Source organism: Muscardinus avellanarius, assembly GCF_963383645.1.
Source record: "Muscardinus avellanarius genome assembly, chromosome: 8".
In the NCBI taxonomy this organism is placed as follows: Eukaryota; Metazoa; Chordata; class Mammalia; order Rodentia; family Gliridae; genus Muscardinus; species Muscardinus avellanarius.
The window spans coordinates 96,298,117-96,315,793 of record NC_137794.1 but is presented as its reverse complement, the minus strand read 5'-3'; the positions used below and the strand labels follow the sequence as shown (position 1 = coordinate 96,315,793).

Here is a 17,677-nt window from a genome sequence, read left to right as displayed (position 1 = left end):
CTTGATAGTTGCCAGTAAAAACAGCAAAAAGCTTTGTCTCTGTGAACATGCCGGTTGATTACTGAACATGAGAAGCCCCTCAGAGGGAAGGCGCCCGATCCTGACAGTTCCACTGTCTATAACTTTAGACCCTCGACATTCTTCTTCAAGTTCAGCAGCTCCTTCTCCTGCCTTCTTTTCTCCAGCTTGAATGCTAATCTGTTAGCCTTCTTCTCCACTCTTCGCTCCTGTACAAAAGGGTCCTCACATTATTCACCGCTTTAAACCAATATAGACTTTCACAAGGGAAAATCCGAGACTCCTTCTACCAACTCTTTATGAAGCCCACTCCCCGCCTCCCAGGGACAGACAGACCTATTTAGGAAAGCCAAACATACACATTCCAGGGAGAATGCGGGTCACCCCCCAGTGAGGGTAGTCTGAACCTTACATTTGAAAAATATGTTTTACCTTACGCTCCTCTTTTATAGCTTGCTTCCTTGCTTTTTTCTCTTCTTTGCTTTCGTTCTTGCACCGGGGTTGGGCTGATACCTTAGGCAAATCGCTGCCATTAATCATCTGCATTCGCTCCACCTGCCTGGCAGTGAGTCCTCTCGTAGGTAAGACATTGAGAGGCATTCCTGTTTTAGAAGATAGGTGGACTTGCTTGGGCTGAAATACAGATAAAATGGCAGTAGCATTACTTCCCATGGCTACTAAAAACAACTCATTAATGACACACTGCTGGTAGTTTTTTCTAATAGCACTGCCAGTTACAAAGAAAAACAACTGCGGAAGTTTGCACACTCCTTCTCCCACACTGGTATTTCCAAGAGCTCAGGACACTAGGGCTTACCTTTGGTTGATACTTGATAAGCTGTGGATGGTTGTATAAATTTGAATATGTACCTTAGGGGGGGGAAAAATCACACATGGATAAGTGCACTTTAAATCCAGCAAAATATTACTAATATCCTACTGAACTCCTGACCTTTGATTTTCATTGTGTAAAATAAGAGTCTCTCTCATAAATGCTTTTAAACTGTTTACAGCTTAGTAGTAGGAATATCACTCTTTTCAAATCCTTTTCACAAATTCCCTAAAAGTTTAACTTCTACTGAAATAGATGTACTTTTTCAAAACGGATGTACTAGACACTTTTGAGATTCCTACCATACTTCTGTCAGCCGGGAGGACAAAAGACACTTACTGCAAATGGATTCACAATCCCACTTCTCTTTGGCATCTTCAAGAACTACCTTGATAATCTCTTCTTCCTCAGACTCCCCAAGCTCATTCATTGGCAGGTCTTGATCCTCAAAGGGTTCAAGGGTATTCAGTTTTACACAACTTTTGGTTGAATTTTTAAAATTGGAAGACAAAGGAGAAGGGAAGAAAAAAAAAAAAAAAAACCCAAAACATTATTATACCATATGTGACTAGAACAGTTATGGAAACAGTAGTAAGTTTTGTGTTTTGCCAGTACTGGGGTTTGAACCCAGACGTTCTTTGCCACGGAGCTGTATTTTCCAGCCCTTTTTTATTTTGAAACAGGGTCTTGTTAAGTTCTAGAGCTTGGCCTCAAACTAGTGGTTCTCCTGCCTCACCCTCCCCACTATGCCCCAGTAGGAGCTGTGGTTACAAGCATAGGCCACCGAGTGAGCCTGGCAACAATAGCAGTTTTTAAAATCCACACTCCCACGTCCTTGCCTGTGACCTACCACTGGGTTTCTCTACGCCCATCCCTGCCCTCCCTTGCAGCGGGTTTGGACATTCACTCTGCTAACAGTTGAGATCCACTTGTACTTACGGTGAAAAAAGACAGGCCTTTTTTTTTTTTTTTTTGAGAGGGGTAAGTGTTTGAACCCAGGGCATTCTATCTCCAAGCTCCACCCTTGCCCTTTTTATTTTTTTTTCTTTAATTTTTGAAACAGGGTCTCACTATATTGCTGAGGCTGGCCTTGAACCTTGATCCTCCTGTATCAACTTTCCAAGTACTGGGATTACATGTGTGCACCACTGCAAAGACAGGCTTTTTGAAAGCCTAGAAAAGCCCAGACATTTCTCCAAAATATTGACATAACTCACTCCAAAGAATGTGGCTCTGTTTCCTGCTGTGGGATCTGAATATTACACTGACCATAGAACATCTGGCCTTTCTAAGCAGACTTAAACACCTGACCAGTTTCTCTCAGACTCACCTTGATGCAGATTTGCCAAAAAACCCACTAGTCAGTTCTGCTAATCCAACTGGAAAGGAAAACTCTTGTCCCTCTATAAGCCCTAAGTACCCGCTTCTCAGAACATCCAGCATTTCAGAAAGATAAAAAGGAAGCAAATACTGTTAAGTTAGAACAATTCTTTAGCCAGAGGCTGGAAACGCCATCCTATTCTCCAACTGGAAGGTGTCTATTTCCCACTGACCTTCAGTTAGCTTTCCATGATTCTTCTCAACTAAACATACAGAAGAAGTGGTTCCCAGTATGTTCCCGCTGTCGTATTTAGCGTCAGAACTCTTAATCTCAAAATGCAGGTAAAAGAGGTGAGTAACATAGGAGCCAAAGTTTATGGGAAACGTTCCTTCCTTAAGAATTGATTCTAAAAACTAAGTGAATGTTGTCCCCGCACTTCAGTTGTACCACTACAGATCTTATTTGGAGATGGAAAGAAAGCAGATAAACAAGGAAAAGAGTTGCCATACTTCTCTGCCTTCTCTTTATAGTAGTCATTCAAAACCTCCTGTAAGCGATTGCTGTCTACTTGAATGGCACCTTCCAATTCAGCGTTATCCAGAGCTCCAATTTCATCATCATCATACTGTTCATAAAACTTGAATGTAAATAAAAAACATATCATGAAAACAATGTACTCATTAGCTACTGTATTTATTTATTTCTTTATTTGAAACAGAGTCTTGCTAAGTTACCCAGGCTGTCTTTAAACTTGTGAACCTTCTTTCTCAACCATGTACTGTGATTACAGGCTTGTGCGACCAAACCTGCTACTACTGCATTTAAATGCTATTTTTACATTAACTTTATTCCTCCACAATATTTAAGCTCTATTATAATAAGACCAAAACTACCATTAAAATATTAGCAGGGACTTAGCATGTAACAATAAGGCATAGAAGACAGTTCAGGACAGTACTTTCAGATTCACATTTAGATTGAAAATAGGCTTCCTTTAACATTGAAAATGAAAAGCAGTTGCTCTACTCAGACCGGAGAAGAAAATGCTAGAGATCTTTACCTCAAAACATTTTAAAGATGTCTTCAAATTCCTCAGTTATGAAGATTAAAAGATCATGTAATTAAACACAACCTATTGATGTTTAATTTCATTATTATCGATCGATTAGTCAAATGCTGTTAACACTGCTATACTTTGAAAAGAATACAAAGACGGTGATATTTCTTTTGACACATGAGGTCATTTGTACTAACAATTGGCTTCTCTTGTTTTTTGGGGGCAATGTTGGGGATGGAACCCAGTGTTTTGTGCACTAGGTAAGTGGTCTACCACTGTTCTACATTCAGACCTGCCCCCCGCCTTTTTTTGTGGTGCTGGGGTTTGAATCCAGAGGCATTCTACCTCTGAGCTAAACCATCAATCTTATTTTTCATTTGGAAACAGGGTCTCACTAAATATCTAAGAGCTTCATGAAGTTGCTGAGGCTGGCTTTGAACCTGTATACAAGTGCGCCACAATACTCAACATACTCCCAGCCCTTTTAAGAAATTTTATTTTGAGATAGGGTCTTGCTACATGGCCCAGGCTACTATCAAACTTCAGATCTTCCTGCCTCAGCCATCCGAACAGATGGGACCCACAGGCATGCAATGCCATGCCTGGCAACATTTGGCCTCTCTTGACAGAAGAAGAAATGAACATTTAGTGAGAATGTAGCAAAGATGGAACCCATATCTTGGGTTTACCTTGAAGGAAACCATTCATTCCCTCATTTTTATGTATGTATGTATGTATGTATGTATGTATGTATGTATGTATTTTATTTATTTATTTATTTATTTATTTATTTATTTATTTATTTATTTATTTGTGGTACTGCGGTTCCTTCTATCTCCCTGCATGACCCTCCTGTCTCCGCCTCCCAAGCGCGGAGATTACAAGCGTGCGCCACCGCGCCCGGCTATTCCCTCATTTATTGAACGATGTAAATTCCTATCATATACCAGACACCATTTTAGAGCAAAATAATCTCTGCCCTTGGAAACTCACATTTTAATCTGAGACAGACCTAAATACAACATGAAAAAGAACATTTTAAACTAGAGATGACATCAGGAGGTGGTAAGCTCTACAGGACAGGAAGTGTGGCAAAGAGAACCAGCAGAAAGTCTATAGGATGGGACTGAAATCCCTGCGGGTAGGTGGAGCAGTAAACTACAATCCAGACTTTTCAAGTCTCCTATACTTGTCATTTTTTCTGTACTTTACTGTTACTGTGTCTGAAAACACAAGGTATAAGAAACAAAAAATGAATTTTTCTTTGCTTAGGTCAATGCCTAAGTAAAGCTTGCAGAATGTCATCAGAGAGATTCAGAATCAAAATGTTGGAACTCAAAGAAAAAAGTCAGGATGTTCGATCCGCCAGCTCTTTGGAGCTATCTATATATATTCTTTTCAGAATTAAAATTAGGGTGGTTTTATGCCTTTTTAAATTTTAAAACAGGGTCTCACTAAGGCTGGCTTTGAACCTGTGACCCCCCTGTCTTAGCTTCTCAAGTATTGCCATACCTGACTCTGTTTTGGTTTTTGTGGCACTGAGGATTGAGGTAGAACGATTGAGGGTCGTCCTACCTCTGTGCTACACCTATTTTTAATTTTGAAATAGGGTTTCACTATTTGCTGAAGCTGTCCTCAAAGCTGAGATCTTTCTGTCTCAGCCTCCCAAGTACTAGGATTACAGCTGTGCACGACACACCTGGCTTTATGGCCTATTTAAACAAAACAAAACAAAACAAAATCTTTCTAATCTTAATCTTTTCATTTCAAATCAATCTCTTTTCCAGAAATGACATTTACTAGGACACATTACTGAAACAGGTTTTTGGGGCCTCACCTTCTCGAACCTCTCATCGTGTAAGGTTAGCTGTTCATTTCTCCTCATGACTGAGGAAGTCATAGAATACTCTGTGAATCGGCTTTTCGTTTCCTCATCCCAGAACGGATGCTTTGCTAGGGCCCCGAGAGGGCTTCCAGGGGCGGGCAGGTCTTCATCGGACAGGGGGCCCGCGGAGCCACACCCAGCACTGCCGCTCCCCTCCTCCTCGTCTGCGTCTTCCCACTCACTGTCACCGTCACTCACAGAGTTTCTGAAGTCAAAGAGGCATAAATCGTTTGTCAAACAACTTAAGAGGTAACAGAATGAAGCTACTTTATACTTGTAAACCTGGAGGGTGTGTCAGGAAGGGTTCTTGTGTCAGCAGGAGTAGAGATGCCGGTGGGGTAGGAAAAGCAGTGAAATAGCAATTCGAATTCTTCGACTTTAGTTCCACCCATAGATAAAGACCTTGTGTCTCTATTTCCAGCTTTCACAGACTGCCAGCTACCTCCGCCCCCTACCCCGCCCCGCACTAAAGAAGCAACAGGCAGGTCGTCTCTGTTCTGCAAATCCACACACACGTACAATACATCCATCCCCTCTTCTTCTCCTGTTGGCTTATTGGCCTGAAGAATAAAATCATCTTCAAGCAGATTATCTGGGTCATCAAAATCAAAATCATCATCAAGGGCGGCAACAATGTCAGGGTCAAAATCCAGCCGAGGTCCTAAAAGAAAAACAAAAATAAGCAACAATCCCTACGAAGAGTACCATTCATTCACTTTACGTAACCTGAATACTCGTAACATTCTACATCCTATTTACGTAACGAGGATAAAAGAATGAAAACGTTACGCTAAAACTCAGTCTAGTCAGGAATAGGCATAAATATGTAAGGAAAAACTCCTCTCTCAATCTTCAGAGGTACAAACACACTTCCACTAGAGATCTAGTATCCAACTTTGTTCAGCACAACTCACACTTTCCTCTGCGGAAAGAAACTGGGCTTAATATTCAGCTATTTGAAGTAACTCATTAATTATTTGTAGACAAGTGTATTTCAGTCTTCTCAGACTGAGATTTTAGTGAATCCCAACCTGTTGCTTCAGCTCTCTTCTCCCATCTGCAAGAATTCGAGAATACAGGAAAACCTTTCAAGTTCAAACTTTTGATCTGACTTGGCTTCTAACATGCCCCGTGGTACTTATTAACCCTTCCCCTTCCTTCTGGCGTACTAAAATGTACACTGCTTCTGACAGTCATGTTCTCTTGCTTTTGCACACGAGGTTTTTGTCTGGAATATCTTCTATTTCTCATCCCTCCTTCCCTCTGCCTTTTATGTAAGAAATCAGCTGGGGATTGTGGTGTAGCTCAGGGGTAGAGCACTTGCCTACCATGCACAAAGCCTGCCGTTTAATCCCCAACACCATGCCAAAAAGAAACAAACAAAAAAACCCAAAAACTCAAATACCAAAATCAATTAACAAAGTCTTGTTCAACAACTTGAGGCAAAGGCTGGTACCCTTTGCCTAACCAGTATTTACCTATCTGAACAATAAGAGTAATTTCCTATTTATTATCTTTTCTTTTCTTTCTTTCTTTCTTTCTTTTTTTTTTTTTTTTGCGGGTCTGGGGGTGGAACTCAGGGGCATTCTACCTCCGAGCTACACCCTCTGCCCTATTTTTTATTCTTTATTTTGAAACCGGGTTTCACTGAGATGCATAGGGCCTCACTAGGTAGCTGAGGCTGTCCGTGAACCACGATCCTCCGGTCTCAGCCTCCCAAATGCTGGGATTACAAGTGTGCGTCACCACGCCCGGCTCATTTATTATCTTTTCAACTGATGTAAATTCCTTGAGATCAAGGACTGTTTTGGTTTAATCCATGTGGGCCACACAGTGTCCACTTGAAAGTCTATAGAAAAATTGTTAATGAATGCTACAGGCAAGTACTAGTCAATAATTAAAGCAACTCAGGAGAAAATACCAAACACTATTTCTGTAGATTTTTGTGTTTGTTCTAAACTATTAGATTGGTGCTAAACATTTTTTCAGAAACTACTATCGTAGTGTTATCTCCAGTAGATATACTGGACTTCTGTGGAATATAGGTATACTCTTAGAACAAAAAAAAATTTTTTTTTTGCGGTACTGGGGATGGAACCCAGGGGCATTATACCTCCGAGCTACACCCCCAGCCCTATTTTTAAGTCTTTTTATTTCTTGAAACAGGGTCACACTGAGTTGCAAAGGGCCTCGCTAAGTAGCTGAGGTGGGCTGCAAAACGTGATTCTTCTGTCTCAGCCTCCTGAATGCTGGGATTATAAGCATGTGCCATGATGTCCAGCTGCCTTAGAAATTTTGAAAGGCACTTTATTGTTCAAAATTACACTATCTATATAATAAATGATGAATGCCACTGTTATCTTTAAAAGGTTAGGGGAATGTTTAAATTCCCCCACTAGATCGCCAAATGTTTCTCCCGTGTTCCTCTTTGAATGGAGCCTCTAAAAACCCAAGAAATTTAACGATGTAACAAAGAAGGCTGGTGATGGCAGCACCTCTGCCTCATAGTCTTCAACTTGGATCCAAGCACATCACAATTGCTTCAACTTTTTGTAAGAACAGAAAAAGCCTAAGTCAGTACATTTCTTTTGCAAAACACAAATTTATCCACTTAAAAAGTTAAAGAAATTAAACACACCTGAAACTGGAGCTGCTTTATTTAACAATCCAATATCTTCCTCAAAATCTGATGCAAACACTGATGAAGGCAACTTAATTCCAGTGCTCTTAGAAAAGAAATCATAAATTGTTAGGTTTAGCTAGAATATACCTCTCAACTGAAAAAAGAAATCTCAAAATTGGTAGATTTGCACAACACTTCTCAACTACTGTACTGGGTTGAAAAGTATCACAGCAGCTGGATGTGGTGGCGCACGCCTGTAATCCCAGTATTTGGGAGGCTGGGACAGGAAGGTGGCAGGTTTGAGGACAGTCTCAGCAACTCTGCAAGGACCTCAGCAATAGGACTGAAGGTATAGTTCAAGGGGTTGAATCTCCAGTAACACCAAAAAAAAAAAAAAAAAAAAAAAAAGAGAAAAAAAAGAGAAAAGTATCCCTTCAAAACTCATGTCTACCCAGTTCCTTAGACTTTTTTGAAATAAGGTCTATGGTTTGGCTAAAGATTTGAAACTCATGTTGAAATTTACTCCCCATTGTAAGATATTATGAGACCAGGGCTCTGCCCTTGCAAATGGATTAACCCACCCATGTGCAAATGGATTAACAGATTCCCTTGAGTGGATCTGCTGTAAGAGCCAGTTTGGCTACACTTGGCACTTGCTCCCTGTAACACCTTGTGCCACCTTGGGTCTCTACTGGCAAGAAGGCCACCGCTAGCTGTAGCCCTGCGGCACTGGGTGTGAGAACAAACCCTCTTTACAACTAACTCCATTACTGACTGCAGTATTGTTACTAGCAGCAGAAAATGGCCTAAGTCTCTATAGATTTAAGTAGTCAAGTCATACTGGGTTGGGAAAGCCCTAGTCTACTAAGTGGAGTGCCCTACTAAGGAGGCTAAGAGAAGACAGACGCACAGACACTACACAAAAGACTGAAGGGACCCGCTCATACACTACAGAATTCTAACTGGATTGCCAAGCAGAGCCAGCAGCTAGGACTGAGGCAAGCCACAAATCTCCCCGAGCCCCCAAGATCCAACTCACTCTGCCAATCACCTGATCTCAGACCTCTAGCCTCCAGAACTGGGAGGCAATCGATTCCTGTTGTTTAAATTGCCCAGCGTGCGGTGATCAGTCACCAAACTGTCACAACTGCGACTTGTACCTGTTATACATGCAGACATTTTCAAAGCCATCCCCCAACACTTCCTCTAGTGCACTATTCCACTTAACCCTCCAAACCTGGGAGGTATCAGTATATTTTTAATGAAAGAAGAGAAGCTAAATAGAGTTAAACAGTATGTCTGCCTGAGACTGGTCAGGAAGAGGTTCCAAGACTCAAATCCTTGTCTTACAACTCCACACTCATCCAAAGTTACAATCTTTTCCTCTCACACTAGAAAGAACAACCTCATCTCTAGTATTCCTTTCTTTGAGTCACCTATTTCCTGCCCTACCAGAAGCACCAGAGCATTTCTATCCCTGTGTCTCTTTGACCTCAGCAGAGTGAGTTCACTCCTTCCTTTGGGCACCATCCTAGTTATGGCTAATCGAAACATAGATTACCAAACCCAACCTTCAGGGATTAAACTTCCCTTAATATTTTAATATTTAACTTAATATTTTATTTATTTTTTGGTGGTACTGGGGTTCCTGGAAGCCCTTCTACCTTCGGGCTACACTCCCAGACCTATTTTATACTTTTTTATTTTTGGAAACCGGGTCTCTTATGCCAGCGCGGCTGGCTTCAAACCTGCGCAATCCTCCTGTCTCCACCTCCCAAGCGCAGAATTACAAGCGTGCGCCACCATGCCCGGCTTTAACTTAATATTTTAATACATAATACTTTTTTTTCCCCCGGTGGTACTGGGGGTGGAACCCAGAGGCTTTCTACCTCCGGGCTATACTCCCAGACCTATTTTATATTTTATTTAGAAACAGGGTCTCACTAAGTTGTTGAGAGCCTCACTAAGTAGCTGAGGCTGGCTTTGAACTTGTGCGATCCTCCTGTCTCCGCCTCCCAAGCGCGGGGATTACAAGCGTGTGCCACCACACCCGGCTTTAACTTAATATTTTAATACTTAATACTTTATCATGTGAATTCGTAACAGGTCCTGACTTTTCGCCTTGAATTTAATTTTCTGATTTTTCAAGGCCCTGTAAAATCAAGGTGTATCACGTATCCAAAGTTCTTAATGTCCATGTCATCAAGCCCCACTCCTCACTGTCATGTAGTGATTAAAATAACTTACTGTACATTCATATGCTCATCATTCGGACCCAAAATACTACCCACCGTATGTCTCTGCTTCCTGATGGAAATGTTCCTCCTCCTTTTTAGTAGGACTCACCCCTCGGGGGCCAGCCCAGTTCCCTTCCTTTTGCATGATGCCCTGTCCCAGAACTCTCCCGTGAATGAAGTCCCTTCTTATTCTTCACACCACACAATCGTTTTAAACATGTGCTAGCCAATATTCAATGGCCCTTTACCTTCAGTTGCCTCTCCTCAACCAAAGGGTCAATAGCATGAGCATACCACACGGGACACTGGCCTCTGGGTACCTCCCCAGCAACCCTGCTCTCAGTTCAGTAGTGAGCACGGAGCTGGGCTGGACGTTCTCCCTGGCTCACTGGCAGAGTGGGCTGGAAGCCCTGAACAGCCAGGCCAAGGCAGCAGGCACAGCGAGCCGCCACGGTCTCCACACTGAGACTTCAGCGGCATGCACCTGGGTGAAGACGTGTTTCTTCACTAGAGCCCTCTCTTAAAAAACAGCTTACTGAGATATAACTCACATACTATCCAATTCATTCACCTGTAATGTAAAAACCAATGGGTTTTTGTGTGTTACACTAATAATCCTTCAAAACAGTGGTAAGCACATGTTGTCTGTCTTGAAGGACCACCGCTTATATTTTGCATTTTCCTATCTTTATTGGTTGTTGTGTCTGAAAATGATGTCAGAAACTGGCTGAGGATGACACGAAGGCTTAAAGATTTGGACAGCTTTTAGTACCGACATACACTTTCTTTTATGTAGCCATTTACTGTTTTTTAAAGCAATATTAAATTGGGATTTTCTATTACTTAGAGCCAAAGCATTGCAATAAAGTTTCATTTTAAAAACTGCATTTAGCCGGGCGTGGTGGCGCACGCTTGTAATCCCCGTGCTTGGGAGGCGGAGACACAGGAGGATCGTGCATGTTCGACTGTTTCCAAATAAAAAAGTATAAAAATAGGTCTGGGAGTGTAGCCTGGAGGTAGAAGGGTTTCCAGGAACCCCAGTACCACCAAAATAAATTAGTTAATTAAAAAAATAAAAACTGCATGTAAATAAAAATTTCTCTGTCTCTCTCCCTCTTGGGGTTTTTAACAGTACTCTGCAATTATCCTTAGAATTCTGGGGTTAAAAGTGAGGGCGCTCCTTTCCGCCAGGGTGACACTCTTTTTCCTCCTTGTGAAAATCAGGGCGAGCTCAAGCATTACTCATTGCTATGTGTTCTTTCTAAACTGCTTCACATGTATCTGCTTCTAGGGTTAATGTAGTATTTCTAGTTTACTCAGTTTTGGTGGCTTGTTACAAATTACAAATTAAAAAAGGACATGGGACTAATCTACACTTTTGCATAGCAATGTAGAAAATAACCAATTGCTTTTTTTTTCTGGTGGCACTGGAGATTTGAACCTGGAGACTTTCTACAACTCTGACTCAACATCCCAGCTTTTTTCTCATTTTTTGTTTGGAAACAGGGTCTTGCTATGCTGCCAAGGACCTTGTTAAGTTGCTGAGGCTGGCCCTGAACCTGTGATCCTCCTGTCTCAGCCTCCCAAGTGCTGGGATGACAAGGGCGCACCACCATGCCCAGCTTTTTTTTCTTTTTTTTTATTAGAAAGATAGAAATACAGAAAACAGAAAAACAGCCCCATGCCAAAATGGCGGGGGGGGGGGGGGGTGGTCGAAATGAATACACCAAAGGGCTGGCACGTGGACCGGACATTTTATACCCATGACCTCCATCTTGTTGACGTAATTCTGACGTAGTAAACGTCCCTGTAAGGTACCTCCCTTTTTGACAACGGCCATCAGAAAAGAGTCGGCCTACTCTTCTCCTGCCGTGCACACACATACACAATCTTAAGCAGAGACTTGGCCTATCGGTGCTCTTAATGACACCATCCACCCTTCCCCCCAAATAGTTACCACAGTTTAAAAACGAACCAGTGGCTTCTTCACTCATTCCCACGCTCACTCATTCCCACTTAAATGGCTGAGGCGGCTTACTGGAATTTCCAAAGTATCTTCTTTCTCATCTCTGCTGTTGTGTGCACCGAAGGTACCGGAGGGAATGAGCTCCGAGGGTCCAGACGGTTCCTTCAGGTGCTGCAGGTAGTCATAGTCGTCATCAAAGAACACTCCATACTTCCTCTGCTCTGCTCGCCTTTCTTCATCATTTACCTTGCATAATAAACAAAGAGGAATTAGTGTCCTTTCTGTGGAGAAGGTCCAGGAACCTTACAACGAGCTCAACTGCCACCCAGAGAGATGGAACATGAATAATGGCTGACAGGAATGACATAAAGAATTATGGGCAAGCCGAGCGTGGTGGTGCACGCTTGTAATCCCCACGCTTGGGAGGCTGACACAGGAGGATCACACGGGTTCGAAGCCAGCCTCAGCTACTTAGTGAGGCTCTCGGCAACTTAGTGAGACCCTGTTCCCAAATAACGTATAAAATAGGTCTGGGAGTATAGCCTGGAGGTAGAAAGCCTCTGGGTTCCACCCCAGTACCATCACCAATAAATAAATAAATAAATAAATAAATAAATAAATAAATAATAATTATGGGCAAGAAATACAGATCTTTGAAACCAAAGTGTTACATAAAATTAAAATGGAATGAAAGCAAGCTGGGGGGGGGGTGTGCTTCTGCAGCCCCAGCTAATTGGAAGGTCGAGGTAGACCACTTGAGTCCATGAATTTGAGTCCAGTCTAGGCAATATGCTGAGTCTTTATCCCTGCCCCACCCACCCAAAAAAAAAACCCAGCTGGGCATGATGGTACACGCCTGTAATCCCAGTCCTTGGGAGGCTGAGACAGGAGAATCTCAGGTTCATGGCCAGCCTCAGCAAGTTAGCAAGAGCCTATTTCCAAATAAAAAATAAAATAGGGCCGAAGGTGTAGCTCAAGAGGTAAAACACCCCTGGATTCAAGCCCCAGTACCCCCCCCCCCACACACACACACAAAGGAAGGCAATGAAAGCAATTCTTTCTTCTGGACGTGTGCAACGATTCAAGCCAAGAAATACATATACTTTTACATTTTGCATCACTTATTTGGAGAGTTAAGAGGCATCAGGAAGTTTGAAAGGCAAGCGGAACTCTTTGTCTTTATAAGCTAAGAAAACTGAACCAACAACAAAGTGACTTTACTGAAAAGCTAAACATTGTCAGTGTTCACGTTCACCCCTCAGCATTTTCTTTTCTATTATCCACAAACAAGTAGACTCTATCATAATCTAAACAACAAGGCTCCCTGGCATTTTCTAAAGCTAATCTACAAGCTCAGATGTTTTATATTTCATGACATGAGTGACCAGGAGGTAAAAATGTAGTCCAGGGATTGACTACTATGAAACGGCAGGACCTTAGGCAGCGCAGAGGTTCAGCATAACATAGCACTGCAGCTGGTGGCATTTACCATTATCCTATAAGATTTGTCCACTTAAAGACCTCAAAGTTGCTTTATCCTTCCAATCAAAACAAGTATGGTATAAAAAAAGCAGTACATGCCAGGCATGGTGGTACACACCTGTAATTCTAGTACTTGAGAGGCAAAGACAGGAGGATCACAGGTTCGAAGTCAACCTCAGCAACTTAACAAAAAACTCTCACCAACCTAGCGAGATCCTGTTTCCAAAAAAAAAAAAAAAAAAAAAAAAAAAAAACCCAGTTGAATCCCCAGGCACACATATTCATTATAAACTCTAGGATAAATTGAAACAAAAATCTGCACATGTACTGAAAATCGAGCAATTATATTATTTCCCAGAGGATCCATTATCTGAGAATAATACCTAGCTAACAATTTATTAAAACTACTAACAAAGCCAGGTGTGGTGGGACACGCTTGTAATCCCAGCCAGCATTTGGGAGGCTCAGACAGGAGGATTGTGGTTTGAGGACAACCTTAGCTACTACTTAGTGAGGCCTTTTGCAAGTCAGTCACACCCTGTTTCAAAATAAAGAATAAAAAAGTAGGGCAAGGGGTGTAAATGGGAGGTCGACTGCCCCAGAGTTCCATCCCCAATAGCAGGAAACCAAACCAAACCAAACCAAACCAAACCAAACCAAACAAAAACAACCTACTAACAAGGGATGGGGATATAGCTCAGAGGTAGAGTGCTTGCCTCTCATATATAAGGCCCTGAGTTAGACCCTCAGCAGGGCAAACAAATACTGCACCAACCCCCCAACTACCACTTACATGTAATCCCAGTACTTGGGAGGCTGAGACAGGAGGATTGCAAGTTCAAGGTCTGCCTCAGCAACTCAGTAAGCCTCTCAGCAACCTAACCAGAGTCTGTTTCAAAGTAAATAAATAAAAATTGCTGGGGGTGTTGCTCAAGAGGTAGAACTTCCTGGGTTCAATCCCCAGACCACAAAATATCAGAATGGGACCTACTTTTTGTGTGGGTAACAAAACCCTCTGGGGAGCAGTCTCATCTGCTGCTAATGGATCTCGCTGGCTCCGGTGGACCAAATGAAAAGATACAGCTTTCTTCTTCTCTATAAAGGGCTTTTTCTTCCTGTGAGGCTTCAAAGAAAGAATATCAGAATACATTAAAACAGAACCAAAAAGTGAATAAAACCATGCATTCTCACATGCGTCTTGAGTAAGCTATGTGAAGGCTGAACACTTTTCAAATCTGTGCTTTTAGGGCAGCTATACTTACTTTCAGCAAGCATTAACTGGGCACCTACTGTGTACCAACCTTTATGACAGCTGGGACTATAGCTGTGGAGTCGGAGAAGTTCTTGTTTCTTAGCAAAAAAATCAACAAGACAATGATTCTAGGTTAAAAAAATTAAGGTGATCTGCAAGTGACTCAAGAGTCCCTTTAGACTGGGTGCTCTGGGAGGGAGGGTCTCTAACAGGTTGAATAAACACTTCATCTGCCAACTAGTAAATAAAATCAGGACACAAACACGGAGTGTTTAATAAGATTCCCTATCCCTTTTTACATTCTTATTTTGTTATCAGCCTTGACTTTCTAAACTGAGAAACCAGTATGTGTACTTCCTAAAGGTACAACCTTACTACCCCACAAGTTCTCTTTCCCTAGAGCAAACAGGTAGATACCTGACACTGCTACACCTGCAGTGACCAGCTACTCCCCCTGTGCTCGACCCTCCAAAGAACGAGTGGAGCGTTTGGGGAGGGTGGCAAGGGTTTTCTGTGCACCCCAGCCACACAGCGCTGCAGACCCCTAGGGGCCCACCCCAAAGTGGGCTCGGGGGTGAAGAGAGTGACCCATTTCGGGGTACTGTGCCGCAAACCGTCCTGGCATAACACAGCCCAACGGAACTGCAGCCACAGATACCGGAACCCGGCCTCTGCCTGATCTGCTCACCATGCTGCGGCCGCGCGGCGCTCACCCCCTAACAGAGCGGCGGCGATCACACCCTCTAAACCGGGGAGAAACAGCGCCCGGCTGCCGGCAGGGTCTTTGGGCTTCCCTCCACGTGCGGCCACAGGTTCCGGGTTGTACGGCACGGAGCAGCTGGTGAAAACGAACCAATCGCCGAGGAGCTCCCGGGTCACGGCCGGAAGTTACGTTTCCGGCTCTGGCTCAATGATCGCGAGAGCCCGTGGTGGGCGGGGCGAAGGCGGTCCCCACCCCCGAGCGGGCGGCGCTGCTGGCCGGAATCCTCCAGCGGAGGGAAAGGAATCTCTGTCAACTCTGCCTTGGGGTGCAAAAGGGGGTTGCTGATTATGGACAAACTTTTTTTTTTTTATAGCGTCTTTTGTCAAGATCACAGGGACTAACATGCACCCCTACTGACTGCTATCCCTTATCTAGTTCCATGTGTAAGCTAATACAACAAAAAACCTGTACAGGTGCGCCCTAGGGAGGTGGGCACCAGGTCACTGAAGTTTTCTCTCGCTGAGGGCGGAGTCTGTTGCCTAGCAACGGAGGACCTGGCCAAGCTGTTGTAGGCTACTCCAGACTTAATCAATCTTTAGACTTAATCAATCATTATTTTATCTTGTTTAATGAACTGCCTCTGCCCAGTTAAAATCCCCAGACTATTTAATGAAGAGACATTTTAAGTAATGCAAGATATTCACATTCTCTGCTCTTTGCATGCCTTACTTTATAAAATGGAAACTAGTACTTTTCCAAGTCGTTCCTCATATATGTTATCATGGTTTAAGCAGGTAGGCTATCAACTACCCTTTAGGAAGATTTCTGGCAGGTGCCGGAGCACTCTTGTAGCTCTTCTAGTGCAAAAGAGTGAGAAAAGCTTTTACAGTTTTATCGGTAGACCTTTTCTCAAAGATCTGCTTCCCCTTCCCAATTGCTGATTCTTCCCAGTGTCTCGAGTCACCTTGCAATGTGTCAATAATTATGTCCAACATAGGACCACAATAGATCCTTGTGGGAGTTATTCTTTTTGTATAATAAACATTATAGACACGATTTAGGTTGGTACCACAACTCTTGTCTCACGATAATACATTATAATGCAGATAGGACACACAGTGCTTCTGTATGCCAGAGCGTCATTATTACTGTTAGGTATGTGGAAAGGAGACCCATGAGGGCAGGAGTTGTTTTGTTTCAACTTCTTGTTATTTATTACTGTATCTTTTTTTTTTTTTTTTTTTTTTTTGGTGGTACTGAGGGTAGAACCCAGGGGCTTTCTACCTCCAGGCTACACTCCCAGACCTATTTTTAATATTTTATTTGGAAACAGGGTCTCACGAAGTTGCTGAGAGCCTCACTAAGTAGCCGAGGCTGGCTTTGAACCTGTGCAATCCTCCTGTCTCAGCTTTCCAAGTGCAGGAATTAAAAGCGTGCGCCACCACACCCGGCTTCAATTTCTTATTTTTTGTGTGACTAATCTCACTTAGCATAATGTTCTTCAGTTCTATCCAGTTCCATGTAAATGATATAATTGAGTTTTTCTTTATGGCTGAACAAAATTCCATTGTGTACATATCCCATAGTTTTGTAATCCATTCATCTGTTGATGGACATCTTGGCTGGTTCCATAGTTTGGCAATGGTGAATTGTGAAGCTATGAACATAGATAATACATACATTAATTGCATTAGTTTGGTAGTTTGGTTTCCATTCTTTTGGATAGATACCCAGAAGTGGTATTGCTGGATCATATGGTAAGTTTGTTCCCATTCTTCTGAGGATCCTCCATACTGTTTTCCAAAGTGGCGGTACTAATTACACATCCTCGCCAGCATTTGTTGTTGTTTGTGTTTTGAATTATTGCCATTCTAGTTGGAGTTAGGTGAATTCTCAGGGTAGTTTTGGTTTGCATCTCTCTGATTGCTAATGATGTTGAACATTTTTTCATGCATTTATTGGCCATTTGAATTTTTTTCCTTTGTGAAGTGTCTATTTAGTTCACTTGCCCATTTTTAGATTGGGTTATTTTTTTCTTAGTGCTCAGTTTCTTGAGTCCTCTATATATTATAGATTCTAGTCCTCTATCGGAGGAGTAGTTGGCAGAAATCTCCCATTCTGTTGGCTCTCGGTTGAGGTTCTTGATAGTTTCCTTTGCTTTATAGAAGCTCTTCAGTTCAATGCAGTCCCACATATTGATTCGCCTTTTAGTTTCTTATGCCTTTGGGATCTTGTTGAGAAAGTTTATGTCTGTGCAATGTATTGCAGTGTTGGACCTATGACCTCTTCAAGGAGCCTCAA

At 42.5% G+C, this 17,677-nt stretch overlaps 1 protein-coding gene across 1 annotated transcript; it reads right to left on the bottom strand.

Annotated features, from left to right (window-relative positions):
* Nucleotides 1-116: 116 nt before the first annotated feature.
* Nucleotides 117-16,371, bottom strand: LTV1 (LTV1 ribosome biogenesis factor; the record flags this gene model as incomplete). Its single annotated transcript, XM_080700141.1, has 14 exons — nucleotides 117-227; nucleotides 451-651; nucleotides 836-888; nucleotides 1,190-1,329; nucleotides 2,681-2,808; nucleotides 5,066-5,318; nucleotides 5,633-5,774; nucleotides 7,752-7,839; nucleotides 12,012-12,185; nucleotides 14,413-14,544; nucleotides 15,230-15,291; nucleotides 15,387-15,511; nucleotides 15,553-15,695; nucleotides 16,264-16,371. 14 exons carry the CDS (start codon nucleotides 16,369-16,371, stop codon nucleotides 117-119), a joined length of 1,860 nt encoding a protein of 619 aa, XP_080556267.1.
* Between the last annotated feature and the right edge of the window lie 1,306 nt (nucleotides 16,372-17,677).